We start from the raw sequence: 13,227 nt of genomic DNA, 5'->3' as shown, positions 1-13,227 counted from the left end.
CAGCATTACAGTATTGAGTGAATTCTTGTCTTGTTGTTTAGCACCACCACTGTGTAAACTTAAAGTTCTTGGGGATATCAGAGCACATAAAATGAGAACTGAATTTGACTTGCTAGACCCAAAATAGCCACAGATATCATTAGGCATTGAACAGATTGTAAGAGACTCTCAAACTGAAAAATAAATAATCTGATCTAAATTTAGAGAAGGACGTTTTGGGAGCAAAGCTGGTTTTTTGAGAAGGATAGGAGGAGATGACAAACACATCTGAGAATAGAAAGGGAACGTACACAGAATTACGATCACGTCTCTGTAACTACTGGTATAGCACACACCTAATCTTAAGCAGGATTCACTGGGGAAAAAGTGCAGCACAGATTTTTTGTGAATCGTCTGAATCATCTACCCAAAAACTAATAAAACCCCCCGAGATTTTTAGAAAAAGGGCACAGACTGTTTCTGAAGTTTAGCACTGTCCTAGACAAAGACAGAACACCAGTGTAAGAAAATACACAAACTGAACCTCTTGCCTGCAGCTCCATGACAGAGCAAGCATTTAGACTACACTAACAGTTACATTTTTAACATTCCTTTGACCAGTGTGGATGGGCATTTATACACACTATAAAAACCATGATCAGTACAGTCTGGAGAAGAAAATATGCAGAAAAGAAAAATGAGCATAGATTTCCCTAAGAAGCAATTTCTCAGAGTTAAGATGAATGAATGTGATCTTAGGATGCCAAATATTTAACCAAGCAGTAAGTAATTCTCATCTCAAATTTAATTTTGCAGTAAAATTAGAACAGTAAACCCAGGGGAAAAAATCCCCTTGTAAAGAAGTTTGTGTCATCTCCATCTCCAAGAGTCAGCCCCACCACTTGGGATCTGGAAGACATGGAAAGTTCCCTCCCATCAGCAGTAAAACACACAGTAATACCATGTTTTGTGTGGAGCCCTACCTTGACAGTTGACTGCCAAGGGCTGGAACTGTTTATCCACCACAACAAGGGAACAGGTAGCATCAAACCCCAGCCCTCGGATCTGGCTGGCATCCACTCCACGGACAACTTCCTGAAAATACACAAAACACACCAGAATACAAATATATCTATACACGTGCAAGTATCATGTGAATAGTGAGTACAGAAAATGAGTTACAAGTTAGCTCAAACTCTGAAATTTCCTAAATTCAGTATTCTTTAAAACTTTGAAACATAAATACATCAAATTACCAGAAATTCTTTGGGTTTCAAATCTGATTCAGAGGTCTTTATCCACAGTCCTGGATAAAAGCAGGAAGCAGAAAAGTATCAATAAATCAAGGTAGCAGAAAACCTGTAATGTTGATTTTGTCTCTTTTCTAAAGCTTGGAGCTGAGCTGCATGTGAAACATGGACACAGGATTAGGACCAAAGTGTTTCCATCAGTTACTTCACTGACTTCCTGCCTGTGGAAGCAACAGTCTTCCAGAATTGCTTTGGTAATATTGTATTTGCCTCACAATACTGAAGGGTTCCAAAAATAAAGTCTGTCAAAATCTGTAGCCATGATAACACCTCTGCAATGCACACCTTTGCTCAGCTACCAAGAGTTTCAATAGCACACTTTTTGGAAGGTTTTCAAAAAAAAAAAAAAAAAACCAACCCAAACCATTGCCCCAAAATGCCTGAACTTCATGGCTCCCAGCAGCACTGGAAAAAAAAACACAACACCCGCAAGGATTAAGTGCCAAATGAGGTTGCAAGACACCTAAAATGTAGCAGGGTAATAAATTGCCACTTCTCGGCAACAATAAAAATATCATTATTTTAATTAGTACTATAAAGAAAGACTTTAAGTAGACTTGCACAGTGCCAGTCTCTTACTGGCTCTGTAAAACTGCAGTTTCTGAGACCATTTTATTGCTTAAATATAAGAGATTGCATTTAAAGAGGTCCAGAGCAAGAACAAAGCCACTCAGAGAAAAATCAAATAAACAGAGGAAGACTTGCTCTGCCTTAACATCAAGCTGTTCTTCCCTATCACTCCTGTCACTCCCTTCTTTTCCTTGCATCCCACTCACCTTCTCCATCTTAGGGCATTTCTGCAGAGCCAAGCTCATTAATGTTTGAAAAGGCTGATCAATAACAAGACAATGGGTGAACAGTCCATCTGCAAATTACCAAGTGTATCATGAATATTTAAAAAGCCAACCTTAGAACATGGAGCAGGCCGGGGCTTTAGTAAGGAAGATGAAATGGCCTCTGTGTGCACTGCAAGCAAGGTCTCTAATTTACCTTTATCTCCAGCATGTACAGGCAGAGCCCTGGATCAGAGGATACAAATTTTCCCCTATAGTAAAGTCTGTTTCAGTCTGGTTTTATGCTTGATACTATCCACAGACATTCATTATTTATTTTGGTCTTATAATACTGGATCCTCTTACAATGAGGATCACAAGTGTTACTTTAGGGGCCATCCACAAACCAGATTACAATTCCTCTACAATAAATTCCCCTTTGTGACTCCAGAACAGCCCAATGCACCTCTCTAGATATATGCACTGCCAGGTTCTGAGCAACCTTGACTCCTCCAACAACTGTCTCGTGGGTAGAGCATACAGCTAAACAAAGCTCACAGATGTGACACCTGAAGGCAGTGAGTAAATCCTCCCCCAGCAATAAGAGCACAAAGAAAGGCCTTTCATTCTACTTGCAGTTGTAGCATGAGTTTTTTTCACTCTGGCCTTCAGCTCCTCACCAATAAAACAGACATTGTGAGGCTGCATCAGCCTCAAGGTGCCTTTAATGCACAAGGGTGGTTACAAGTCACACAGCATGAACAGACCCGAGTGGAAGTGACAGGCACAGGGACTGCAGGACCGTGAACATTCCCACCTTGCAGAGCCACCTGCAACACAAATCCTTCATTTTGTCCTTGCCCACCTTTGTGACAGAGCAGCAGGCAGCCCAGATGTCTGCAGAGGATTGCTCATAGTGGTCTGGCCCGGGCTCCCAAACCTGGATGCGTTGCTCTGCGTGTGCCACCACCGTCCCAAACCCGTCCACCAGAGCCGCGCGAACGCTGGCTGAGCCCACATCAACTCCAACGTAGTATTTCACTGCAGTCTGCTTCTCACTGGGCATTTTTAATAAAACCTGTTGCAGGAAAAGAAAAAAAAAAAGGGGGGGGGGCTAAAAGCAGATAAAATGACTTGATGGAAAAAGTGCCAAGAGCTGCTGCCTCCAATCATGCCAAACATCCCACCTGTGGTGCGATGCTGGTAATTATAAAGTAACTACGTGACAATCAGGTACACGTTACCCAGAGGAAAAAAGGAATAAATAAAGTTAAGTTTCCAAGAGCTCTCCACCATCACCTCACACCACTTTAAAGACTCAGGCAATAATTTTCTGAAAATGTGTTGAGCCATGAGAACATGGTGTGAAGTATCTGCCTACTCTTTGACATCCTACAAGAACAAAGTGAGGTTAAGTTAATTGATTTAATTTTTCACAATGAGTTGCTTATTTCACTATATTAACTATTTGACATTTAATACAGTGACAAATTCACTGTTCTTAATTTCTCACAGTTTGTTCTTAATTAATAGTTAAAATTTACATTTTAATCAAGCTGTGAGAATGCTAAGAAAGAGCTGATAGAAGTATTTGAAACGTCAGACAAGTGTTTAGCGCTTGTTTGAACCTATTACTTCTCTGAAACACATGAAACTCAGCTGACACACAGCTTCTGATACTCAGAAAATGAATGGATCAATTGGCATTTAATGAATACACGGTATTTACAGAGCATCAAAATGGCTCCACTTAGAAACAGCCCACTTCTCCCAAAGAAGTGACCTGGATAATTTCTGGATTTGGCAGATGGGGTGGTTAGAGGGAGGAGTATAGGCGAAGGGGGAAAGATTTGCAAAGTCCTGATTAACAGAATATGATTATTCACATTTCAAATTAATTTTTTTTTCTTTTTTTTTAATAGTAACATTGAGTACAGGTCAGGATCTACTGGCACAATGTAGGTGGCTGTTCACATCCATGGCTGGCTTGTAACCAGTGCTGCTGATGGATATCACAAATCTACAGTCACTGAGGGCTAGAGGCAGCAGGTGAACTAGAAGAGGAAAAAAAAGAGCCTCTTATTTCAGAAAACTCCAAGTATGATTCTGGATAATAATTTATTTGGACAAAGTTTCATTTGCACTGAAAAGAGCGTAAAAACACCTTGGCTGAAGAAACCAACTGAGGCTTCCCCTCCTCCTACCCCTTGAACAGCTCATGGAAATGTGGTCAGTCTGTGGAGATCTGTAATCACACAATCATTTTTTCCTGCTTCAATCTGGCCCTTCATGCCCAGACCCCACTGCTGGGTCCAGGACCCATGTTTTTGTTCTGTGCTTGGCCAGCACGAGGGAGTTCTGTCCCTGGTACAGACCAAAGCAGTGACCACACCGCATTCTGCCCACACCATGCAGGGTCACCAGAGTAGTTGTACAGATCAACAGCTTCTAATAATGTCAGGAAGTAGAAAAAACTCCAAGCTATAGAGCATATTGTGGTCCTGCTGGAAATCCTGGCTCCTGCCTCCCAGCATGCTGGTTCTGCCCAGCAGATTAGGTGCAACACACACTAATCTCGTTAAGCAAGGTCATGTGTCCAAGCGATGAGCAATCAGCTAAAAATAATGGTGTGCCATGAGTCTAACACCTAGGAATATTGGCAAGAAAGCGTGCTTTATTTTCTTGGCCCTGGCTCTGTGACCTGGTCAGAGGAACAAAAGCCAATTCCTCTGCCAGAGAGGACACCTCTGCTGCTATGGGTGATTAATACTGCATCTGTCACCTGGAGGGGGGACAGCACTCAGCTTCTCCCTCTCAGCCCTCGGCTGGAAGAGCAGTTTCAAGATATTCTTTTCAACACAGTTTTTACTTCTTAATTTTGCACTCCATCTCCCCAAAGCTCCAAAGGCTGGCTGCAGGTGCTGCAAGCTCCTTGTGAGAAATTTTACAACAAAGACATTGCATAATACTATTCCTGATACTATCTCACGAGTTTCCCTATTTTTCCCCTATTTCAGCTCTGCCTTTAGCTGCTGACTCATAAAAAGTTGAGAATAAACCACAAGCTGCAAACCAGATCCTTTTTTTTTTAAACATAGGCAAATCCTTCTTACTTGCTCTTCACAAAATACAAATAGCAAAAGGAGTATTTTATATCCTGCCTCCTGCTCACACACACAATATTACTCCAAATTTCTCTTCCTTGTATGGCAGCCTTGATTTTAGCTCATTAATGTGTTTTTGCTACTTAGAGAACAAGCTTAACAGATGTTAGAGAATTAAGCTCACAGCACCTCCTACTCAGCACTTAAAATTATGGCTTTGCATTGGATTCTTCCCACAAACATTTGAAACCTGGAACCCAATCTGCCCATGTAATGTTTACTTTCCTTTTTTTTCCTTACTAAGCAACCAGGATGTGCCTGTGTGAGTGACTGGGCAGGAAGCAGAGTTTGTTTATGTGCTTGAGCAGTGCATATCAGCCTTTGCACAACCACCAGTTTACTGCTGTCAATCAGAGGAAATAGGAAAGAGTTAAGTGACAGTACAAAACCAAGAACCCCAAACTTACTTTAACAGGTCTCTTTCTGAATAAAGCTCACCTAGACCCACAAAGGAGTGCTCAATATCTCGTGAAAAAGAAGAAAGGCTAAAAGTAAATATTAATCCTTTTTCGAGCACAGCAAGCACTAAGTTACTGAGCCTGTTCAAAGTAAAGTGTCTCTGCAACAGGATCTGATCTGCTTGCAAAAACATAATTTGATGCCAAGATTTTTTTGGAATACCAAACACTTGGTATGCCACCTACTTATCAACCCCATCCACAAAAAGCACTGTCATCTCTAGGTCATAAATGCCAGCAATTATGGACTCTGCCCAAGGGTATTTCTTGAGAACCTAAGAACTCTGCAGAGAAGTTGGTGGAAAGTATTTAGCCAAAGTACAGTGATAAGAATTTTAAAGAGGAATGTTGTCATTCTGTTTTGTTTCCAGAAGATTCCTTTGGTACAAGAGGAAGCTCCAAATCAGAGACGAAGGAACTCTTTAATGGAATTCAGAGGTAGCAGAAGGTCCCAGCACAAGCTTCTTGCTTTGCAATTTGGACACCAGCATTCATTGCCATGTGAAAACTGTTGTGCAAATAAAACGTTGGGTTTGGATTTTTTATCAGCTGGATTCCTAGCTTCTGCAGGCAGCACAATCATGAGGAAAACCGTGAACCAGAAAAATTACTGAAATAACATGTCCTAAAAGTCCAGTCAGACAGGCCAGTTCATCAAGCACAATATTCCTAACACGACACCAAAATATTTTATGCATGTTTATGGACTTCCAAGGGGTGCAAGGCAGTGGAGATAGTACCTTCTAAATCCCTGATGTATCTAGCGCAGGAAGCCTGGCTCCTTGCAGCCAAGAAAAAAGGCCTCCAGAACTTCAATACAGCCTTGTCTGTCCACTACAGAATTAGGGCCTCACATTTTCAACTTATTATTTGAATTTGCAAACAGAAGGACAGGGGCAGAGAAAAAAACCAAAATTAAAAGACATGTCCAGCTTGACCATGTTAATCCATGACTGTAACTGCTAAGTCAGGACAAGAAGCCAAAACTCCCTCCAAGCACTAAACCAGCAATGGCCTCTTTCTCTGCAAATCACAGCAGGGACAGAATGGCTTTTCAAACAAGCATTTATGATCAAAAGGCCACAGCATATTATAAATATTTATATGGCCCATTAAATAATAGTCTGTATAAATATTATTCAAAATGTGCATGCTGGAAACCACAGACTTCCCAGTTTATCCTTATACAAATGGGTTAGTTTTCCCACATAGGCAATGAAGAAAGAAAAAGGAGGGGTGAAACTCAGTTGCAAAAATATTTCTTTAAAAAAAAAAAAAAAAGAAAATCCTTAACATTATTTACTTTAATTTAGAAGGAATGAGTAAGTAACCAGAAGACTTTTTCATGAGCACTGTTAGACTCGTCTGTCCTACTTTACTTCACGGTTATCGAGCTGCCAGGACGTACCTTTCTGTGAAAGCCACGGTGCAGGAGGGCTACACTCTCACATCAACACAGGCCCAAGCTCAGCATAAGCTTTCAGCAGCAGCAATTTAGACTTTGTGCTGCTGTGTGCTTAAACACAAGGAATTAGGAAGGACTGGCATGTCTGTTTTAAACTTTGGTCTTTGGAACACTGCGGGCTGCCCAGACCTGGCGATCGTGGATAAACAGTGTTTTCAGGAGTGCAGCTGTGCTTTCCCAGGGGTTACCAAGAAAAAGATTAACAGGCTCAAATTAGGCTTCATAAGCTTCATGTGAAAAGATCTAAATATGCTAAAGAAAAGCTGCTTTTCAATTGTAGAAAGGAGATAAACCAAAACAAGCACTTTTGACATTATACTGGAAATTCAGCACTTTGTTGGCTTTCTAGAGTTAAGTAACCAATACAAGGGGGTGGTGGTAGAGTGGCAATCTCTCCTTGAAGACAGTGAACTCCCTTTCCTCTTCCAGCTTCTGTAATTCCTGTTTGAATGTGGAAAGAAAAAGAAGGCACATGTCTGTGTGGGAGAGCAGGAGCAGATGGGGAATTCTAACGCTGTGCTGAAGGGCAGTACTAATATAGAGAATATCCTTAAATGCCCAAGGGACTGTGCTATAACTACCAACAAGCATTTATTTTTCAGCTACCCCACAGCAAACAAAACAAAAACAAGGAACAAAAGCACAGCTCAGCTCCCCTTTTCCCTTCCCCAAACAGAAACAGGTACATGCAGGATCTCTGTCTTAGGAATGTGAGCACTGTGTTAACAATAACAAAACTGGAATAAATGAAAATGGAGCTGGGGAAAACATGCTTCTTCACTGAAAACCAAACACTTCTAGATTCTTTCATCAATTCTCCAGTACATTCTGTGAAGGTGTCTTACATCTTACAAGGAAAACCAGCTTCAAATAGTGGAAGATTTCAGTAGCAGGATCTGACCCTGACTCCAGTCCCACAATATCTAGATTGTTCTATCAAAACCTTCCTAACTGTCCCCCTACCATTTAAATATTGTGTCAATAAATCCCAGCATAGGCGGGACTGAAAATATTCTACTATTTTCTAGTATCTCCTTTTCTCTCTATAAATAATTCACTATGTACTAATTTGCTGTAATGTCTCTCCAGATCTTTTTTCTTCCCCTTGCTTTCAGTGTCCAAGACAAAGTCATTACTTCATTGCTGCCCTCTGCCCTCTAATTCTATCTTTTGGATTTTAAATACTTTCAGCCCAAACTACTTCCACCTGCTCTGACATAAAGCAAGGCATATTCGGGTTTATCCTGGTGTAACCAATAAGTGGAGAAGTGAAAATGACTAAATTATTCTAAGAAAGTAGATCCAAATTTATTTATTTTCAGCTTCTCCTGCCTACATAGATATCTCACTCAGGAACAGCAGAAGGATGTCAGCATGACCAGTGTCAGTAAATACCAAGCTCTTAAGTGTACAACAGAGTTGGTTTTCTCTATATTCTGCTCCAGAAGAGGTTTGTACTAAACAGAAGAATTATCAGCTCTCCTTCCAGCTCCTGTCTTCAGCTCACACAGGCAGACACAGCCTGTGGTACTGATGATCAAACAGGAGCAATGGCATTCTGGCCCCTGATTAAAGAGCAGAGTATGGCTGTGCTGGGTCAGATGAAAGGTACAATTAGCCCAGGATCCTCCACAAACAGCAGAAGCCGTAAGAAAAGCATATGCCTGCCCTTTTCATCCAGCAGCACTTCCCCAGGACACCTTTCCTCCTGCTATCTATAGTAGAGGCACTTCCTGAGCCAGAAATTTTATCTTTAGGATTAGCAGACCTTGAAGGCTTTTTCCTCTCTAAATTTGTTTGTGCTCTTTCTGAATCCAGGGAAACTTTCCTAACTGCAAACTACAGTGGTAACAAGTTATAAAGTTCTGTGTAAACAATACAAGAAAAAGCCCTTTGGTTTGTTCTGAGCGTGCCACCTGCTAGTTTTGTTTGATGTGTCTGAGTTTCTGAGCTAGAGGAGACATTAAGCAATTGCTCTGTATTTACTTTCTCCATGCAGTTACGATTCCATCGCGTTCTGCATCATCCCCAAAGGCCTCACTGCAGTTATCCACAGACCATGGGTGTTGAGCTGAACTCTCTACATGGTCAGGTAAGTCAAAAAGCATTTTCCTCCTCTCTGACTGCTCAAGGATGTGGCAGTAACACAAGTACCATAACACACTGCAGTAGTTTGTACTAATAAACAGCAAGGAATGATACTAAGGCCACTTTGGGCAAGTGGAGACACTGCTCAGAGATGCTACAGTAGGAAAACAACATGTTGGAGTCAGCTGAGACATGCTGCTTTGGAGCACAGCGGTGGCCAGGGATTTCCATCTTCAGGCAAGTTCCAAAACACTGGCCTCACAACAGAGGGATCCAGGAGCTCCTTCCAACTACATCTTGGAGAAGGCTTGGGGCTACTGCTCACCCTGGTTTTCCCTGGCCCCGCTGAGGTTGCCGCACGCCCCAATGGGCTCTGCATGGCAGCAGCACGAGGCCCACGCCGAGCACGCCCGGCTGCCCCCAGTGCTCCCCGCCTGTAACTCTGCCACACACAGGAAACAAGTGCAGCTCTCCCTGCTCCAGAGCTCACCGAACCCCGGGAACAGCAGGAAACAGCTGCAGAGAAGAGCTCTCAGGAAAAAGGAAGGCTGAGAAAAGGGCGACGAGAACACACAACATCAGATGAGAAGGCACAGCCTACTGGGGAAAACCAACAGCTCCACTTCCCTCCGGAGCTCTCTGGGCCCTGCTGGGACTGGGCCATCACTTCAAAAGCAAGGTCTGATCCTGCACCCATTAGTGGCAACCTCCCAGACATTATCAGGAGTTCAGGATTAAACCCCTGACGCTCGTGAACATCACAGGTGCACTCACACAGCGGCAGGATTTTGAACACTTGCCATAACCTCCAATTTGTTAAGCAGAGGAAATGTTGATCAGTTAATGCCAGGACACAATTCCCAGGCAGGAAAACCTAAGGAATAAGGGGGGTATATAACAGCACCCTTTCTTCTCCTCAGTGTGGCAACAGCAGTGGATACAACCCATGCACACCACGCTCCTGAGATCCATTCCCTGCACTGATTCTGCAGCTGCACGCATCCCCAAAGGCTGTGGCATCCCCAAAGGCTGTGCTAATGACCTGACAGGCTGACGTGTCCCAAATGACACTGCAGAATGCCTGAAGCCCTGAAAGAAGACACTATCTTGTTTACATTGACTGAGGGGGAAAAAATGCCATCTAACTATTACATAAATTCTGGCTGTAGCAGCTTCATGACTAGTTGAAAAGAGGTAACAGGCTCCAAAGTGACTGATAGACCCAAGTGTTTGGATCCACCGGCTTATCAGTCTAATGCTAAGGAAGATCTTTGATATCCCTGTGTCTCTATCACTTTAACCTACCCATGATAGACAGAAAGAATAATCTCTGCTCTTTGCCTGCAAAACTGATTCATGTACTGTGACTTTTTTTTTTTCATTCTATGCTATGCTGAAAATGGAGAAACAAATAAAAAACCCCAAACAACCAACAAAACACATGCCAGAAAAAAGCAGCATACAGTAAACACAGCCTAGCACAACAATGTGAATTTGCAAAATATCTGTTGAAGTTATAAAATGTAATTTGGAGGAGAATATCCCTGCAGCAACCCAGCCTTGGCACCAGGAGCTTCTGTGCCGGATACATGGGTAAATACAGCCATTATGCCACTGTGGATACCAAACTAGCCAACCTAGGGTAATGCTGATATTCTAACTTTAATCCCATCGTTAGATTCCGGTGCTACATCACAGTTGGATCTGGCACTAGCCCTGTGATTACATATCAGCAGATCAGTAGGAAAATAATTTGTTCTGAGTTCACAGTTTTATGAAATGATAAAACATCAAAATTAGCATTTTGGCTGAAATCCACTGCATTTCCCATCAAGGCTTACACATTTAAGCAACATCTGAACCAACTGCCTATAATTACTCCTGGCAGATACTGGAGCACTTAGGCCAGCAGTAGATGCAACAGTGAGATAAATTTTTAAAGACAGGCTGCAAACCACTTCTTTCAAGATGCTCAGCCCAGAAGCAAACATGTGTCCATAAGCCGAATCCATGGTTTATTATACAGGATTTGTTCACTCTTGCATAGTAAAAGCCTGAGAAGAATGGCAGCCCCAAGTAATCTGTCAGTTTAAAATTAAACATTTATTTGGGTTGCAATTCCAAAAACACTTGCCTGAAGTTCCTGTCACAACTACTTAAGAGGAAGTGGGATTGCATATTAGCTTAGGTTAAAAGAAACACTAATCCTGCAGAAGACCAGTTATTTATTTTTTCAAAAGAACCAACATTTTAAAATGATAATTGAACTGAGAAACACAGAATGGAGTGACAGAAGTGGCTAAGAATACATATAAAAACTTCCTGGCATAGAACTTGTTTATTTAGTCTCTCCTGACACTATAAATTTATTTCTGCCATGATTCTTATAGCTGGGAACAGCTGTCCCTTAAAGCAACCAATTCTCTCTGCATTTATCCTCCTATCCCACACACCCTTCCCAGGAAAAAAGAAATACCGCATTTTTTTTTTCCTTATGCTCATACACATTCCTGAAGGAAAGGGACCATTAACATTACAGAGCCTTTAAAATGTCATTGTTTTTGTACTTAAGTACATTTAGAAAAAAGTTAACCTCAACTACTTAAGCAAATGGTCTTCCAGGATAAGAAAATACATGAGGATGAAAAACAAGACCACCTTCCCAACAATGTGTCTGCTTATTACTTTCTAAAAACCTCCGAGATGACCGAGCCCTCTCCTCTACTTCCCTGGAATTTGTTTCGTAAGTGTTCTCCAGAGAAGAGCACTGGCGCTAAGTTTATTAAACTTCCTAACAAATCCCAGGCACCTCAGCAGAGAAGGAATCTGCCAAGTCACCAGTTCCTCACCGGTGCAGAGCATGGCACCGGCGAGGAACACGGCCGTGTTGGAAGGTCTGGAGCCAAGCACGAGTGAATTCCAGCAGGTTCCTGGGATGTGCTCCGTGCCAGCCCAGGAGCCATCGGGATCACAGGGGCATGACAAGGAGAGAGGGCTGCAAAGGTGCCAGAAAGTGGAGCTGCACGAGGAGACGAGGGAGGCAGTGGTGGAACCAAGACACCAGTGCCAGCAGCACCTGTGCCAGAGAGACGACACTGGAGACTACATTTATGGAAATCTCCCGGGGATATGGAGGATTAGGTCACTGTGCGAGTGATGTGCATGCCCCACAGGCCCAGGTCAGGTCACCTGAGCACTGCCCTTTCACAGAATCACAGAATAAGCTGAGTTGGGAAAGGATCCTCAAGGATCATCGAGTCCAACTCCTGGACCTGCACAGAACCCCAAGAGTCACACCATGTGCATGAGAGCATTTTCCAAATGCTCCTTTGAGCTCCAGCAGGTTTGGTTCCGTGACCCTTCCAGGGGAGCCTGTTCCAGCACCCAACCACCCTCTGGGGGAAAAACCTTTTTTCAATATTCAACCTCAACCTCCCCTGACACAAGTTCAGACCATTCCCTCAGGTCCTGTCACTGGGTACCACGAAGAAACCAGTTTCTGTCCCTCCTCTTCCCCTCACCAGGAAGCTGTATTTGAAGCACACGGGAAGGCGGCTGGGATGAGGGTGATCCAACACCACAGGAGGCACTGGGAGGATCCGTGTGCCCACCCCAGCCCTGCGCAGCCTCAAGCGCCTCCCCTGGCACTGGGCACCCCCGGGCCGCCTGGTGGGTGTGAAAGGCAGGCCCGCTCCCACCGAATGTAGGAGTTACATATGGCCGTGCTGTAGAGAAATGTCAGGAGGAGACAACTTGGGACAGGCAGAAGAATATAAATCCCATCAGCTACGCGAAAAGCAAGCTCAGAACTGATTTGAAGCGATGCGACCGCTCAGCCCACGCACAGCCGGGGCGCGCCGCACGGGGCCCGCGGCTGCGGCGAGGGGCTCCCTGGGGAAGGAGGCGGCGCTGGTGATTAAATAACAACACGAACGCGAGACCTCTTGTCAGTAGCAGGATCCGAGCCCTAATAGAGGAGGACGGATTCCT

The 13,227-nt window shown here is 43.3% G+C and overlaps 1 protein-coding gene across 9 annotated transcripts in view; it reads right to left on the bottom strand.

Annotated features, from left to right (window-relative positions):
* Positions 1–13,227, bottom strand: part of FGGY (FGGY carbohydrate kinase domain containing) — a 257,963-nt gene that overhangs the window by 119,371 nt on the left and 125,365 nt on the right. For 7 of the 9 annotated variants that reach the window (XM_017733516.1, XM_017733514.1, XM_017733509.1 and 4 more), the window contains 2 exons: positions 2,928–3,140; positions 963–1,074 (listed from right to left, as the gene is read on the bottom strand). In XM_017733516.1, coding sequence (XP_017589005.1) covers positions 963–1,074; positions 2,928–3,128 — 313 coding nt within the window. In that variant the 5' untranslated portion in view covers positions 3,129–3,140. Of the gene's footprint in view, positions 1–962; positions 1,075–2,927; positions 3,141–3,988; positions 4,117–7,092; positions 8,432–13,227 lie in introns of those variants that run through there. The other 2 variants (XM_017733513.1, XM_008633065.2) reach the window with 2 other exon arrangements.

This window comes from Corvus brachyrhynchos, unplaced genomic scaffold (assembly GCF_000691975.1).
Source record: "Corvus brachyrhynchos isolate BGI_N302 unplaced genomic scaffold, ASM69197v1 scaffold34, whole genome shotgun sequence".
Classification (NCBI taxonomy): domain Eukaryota; kingdom Metazoa; phylum Chordata; class Aves; order Passeriformes; family Corvidae; genus Corvus; species Corvus brachyrhynchos.
Note: the sequence above shows the minus strand (reverse complement) of the source record. Positions and strands in the feature narration are given on the sequence as shown.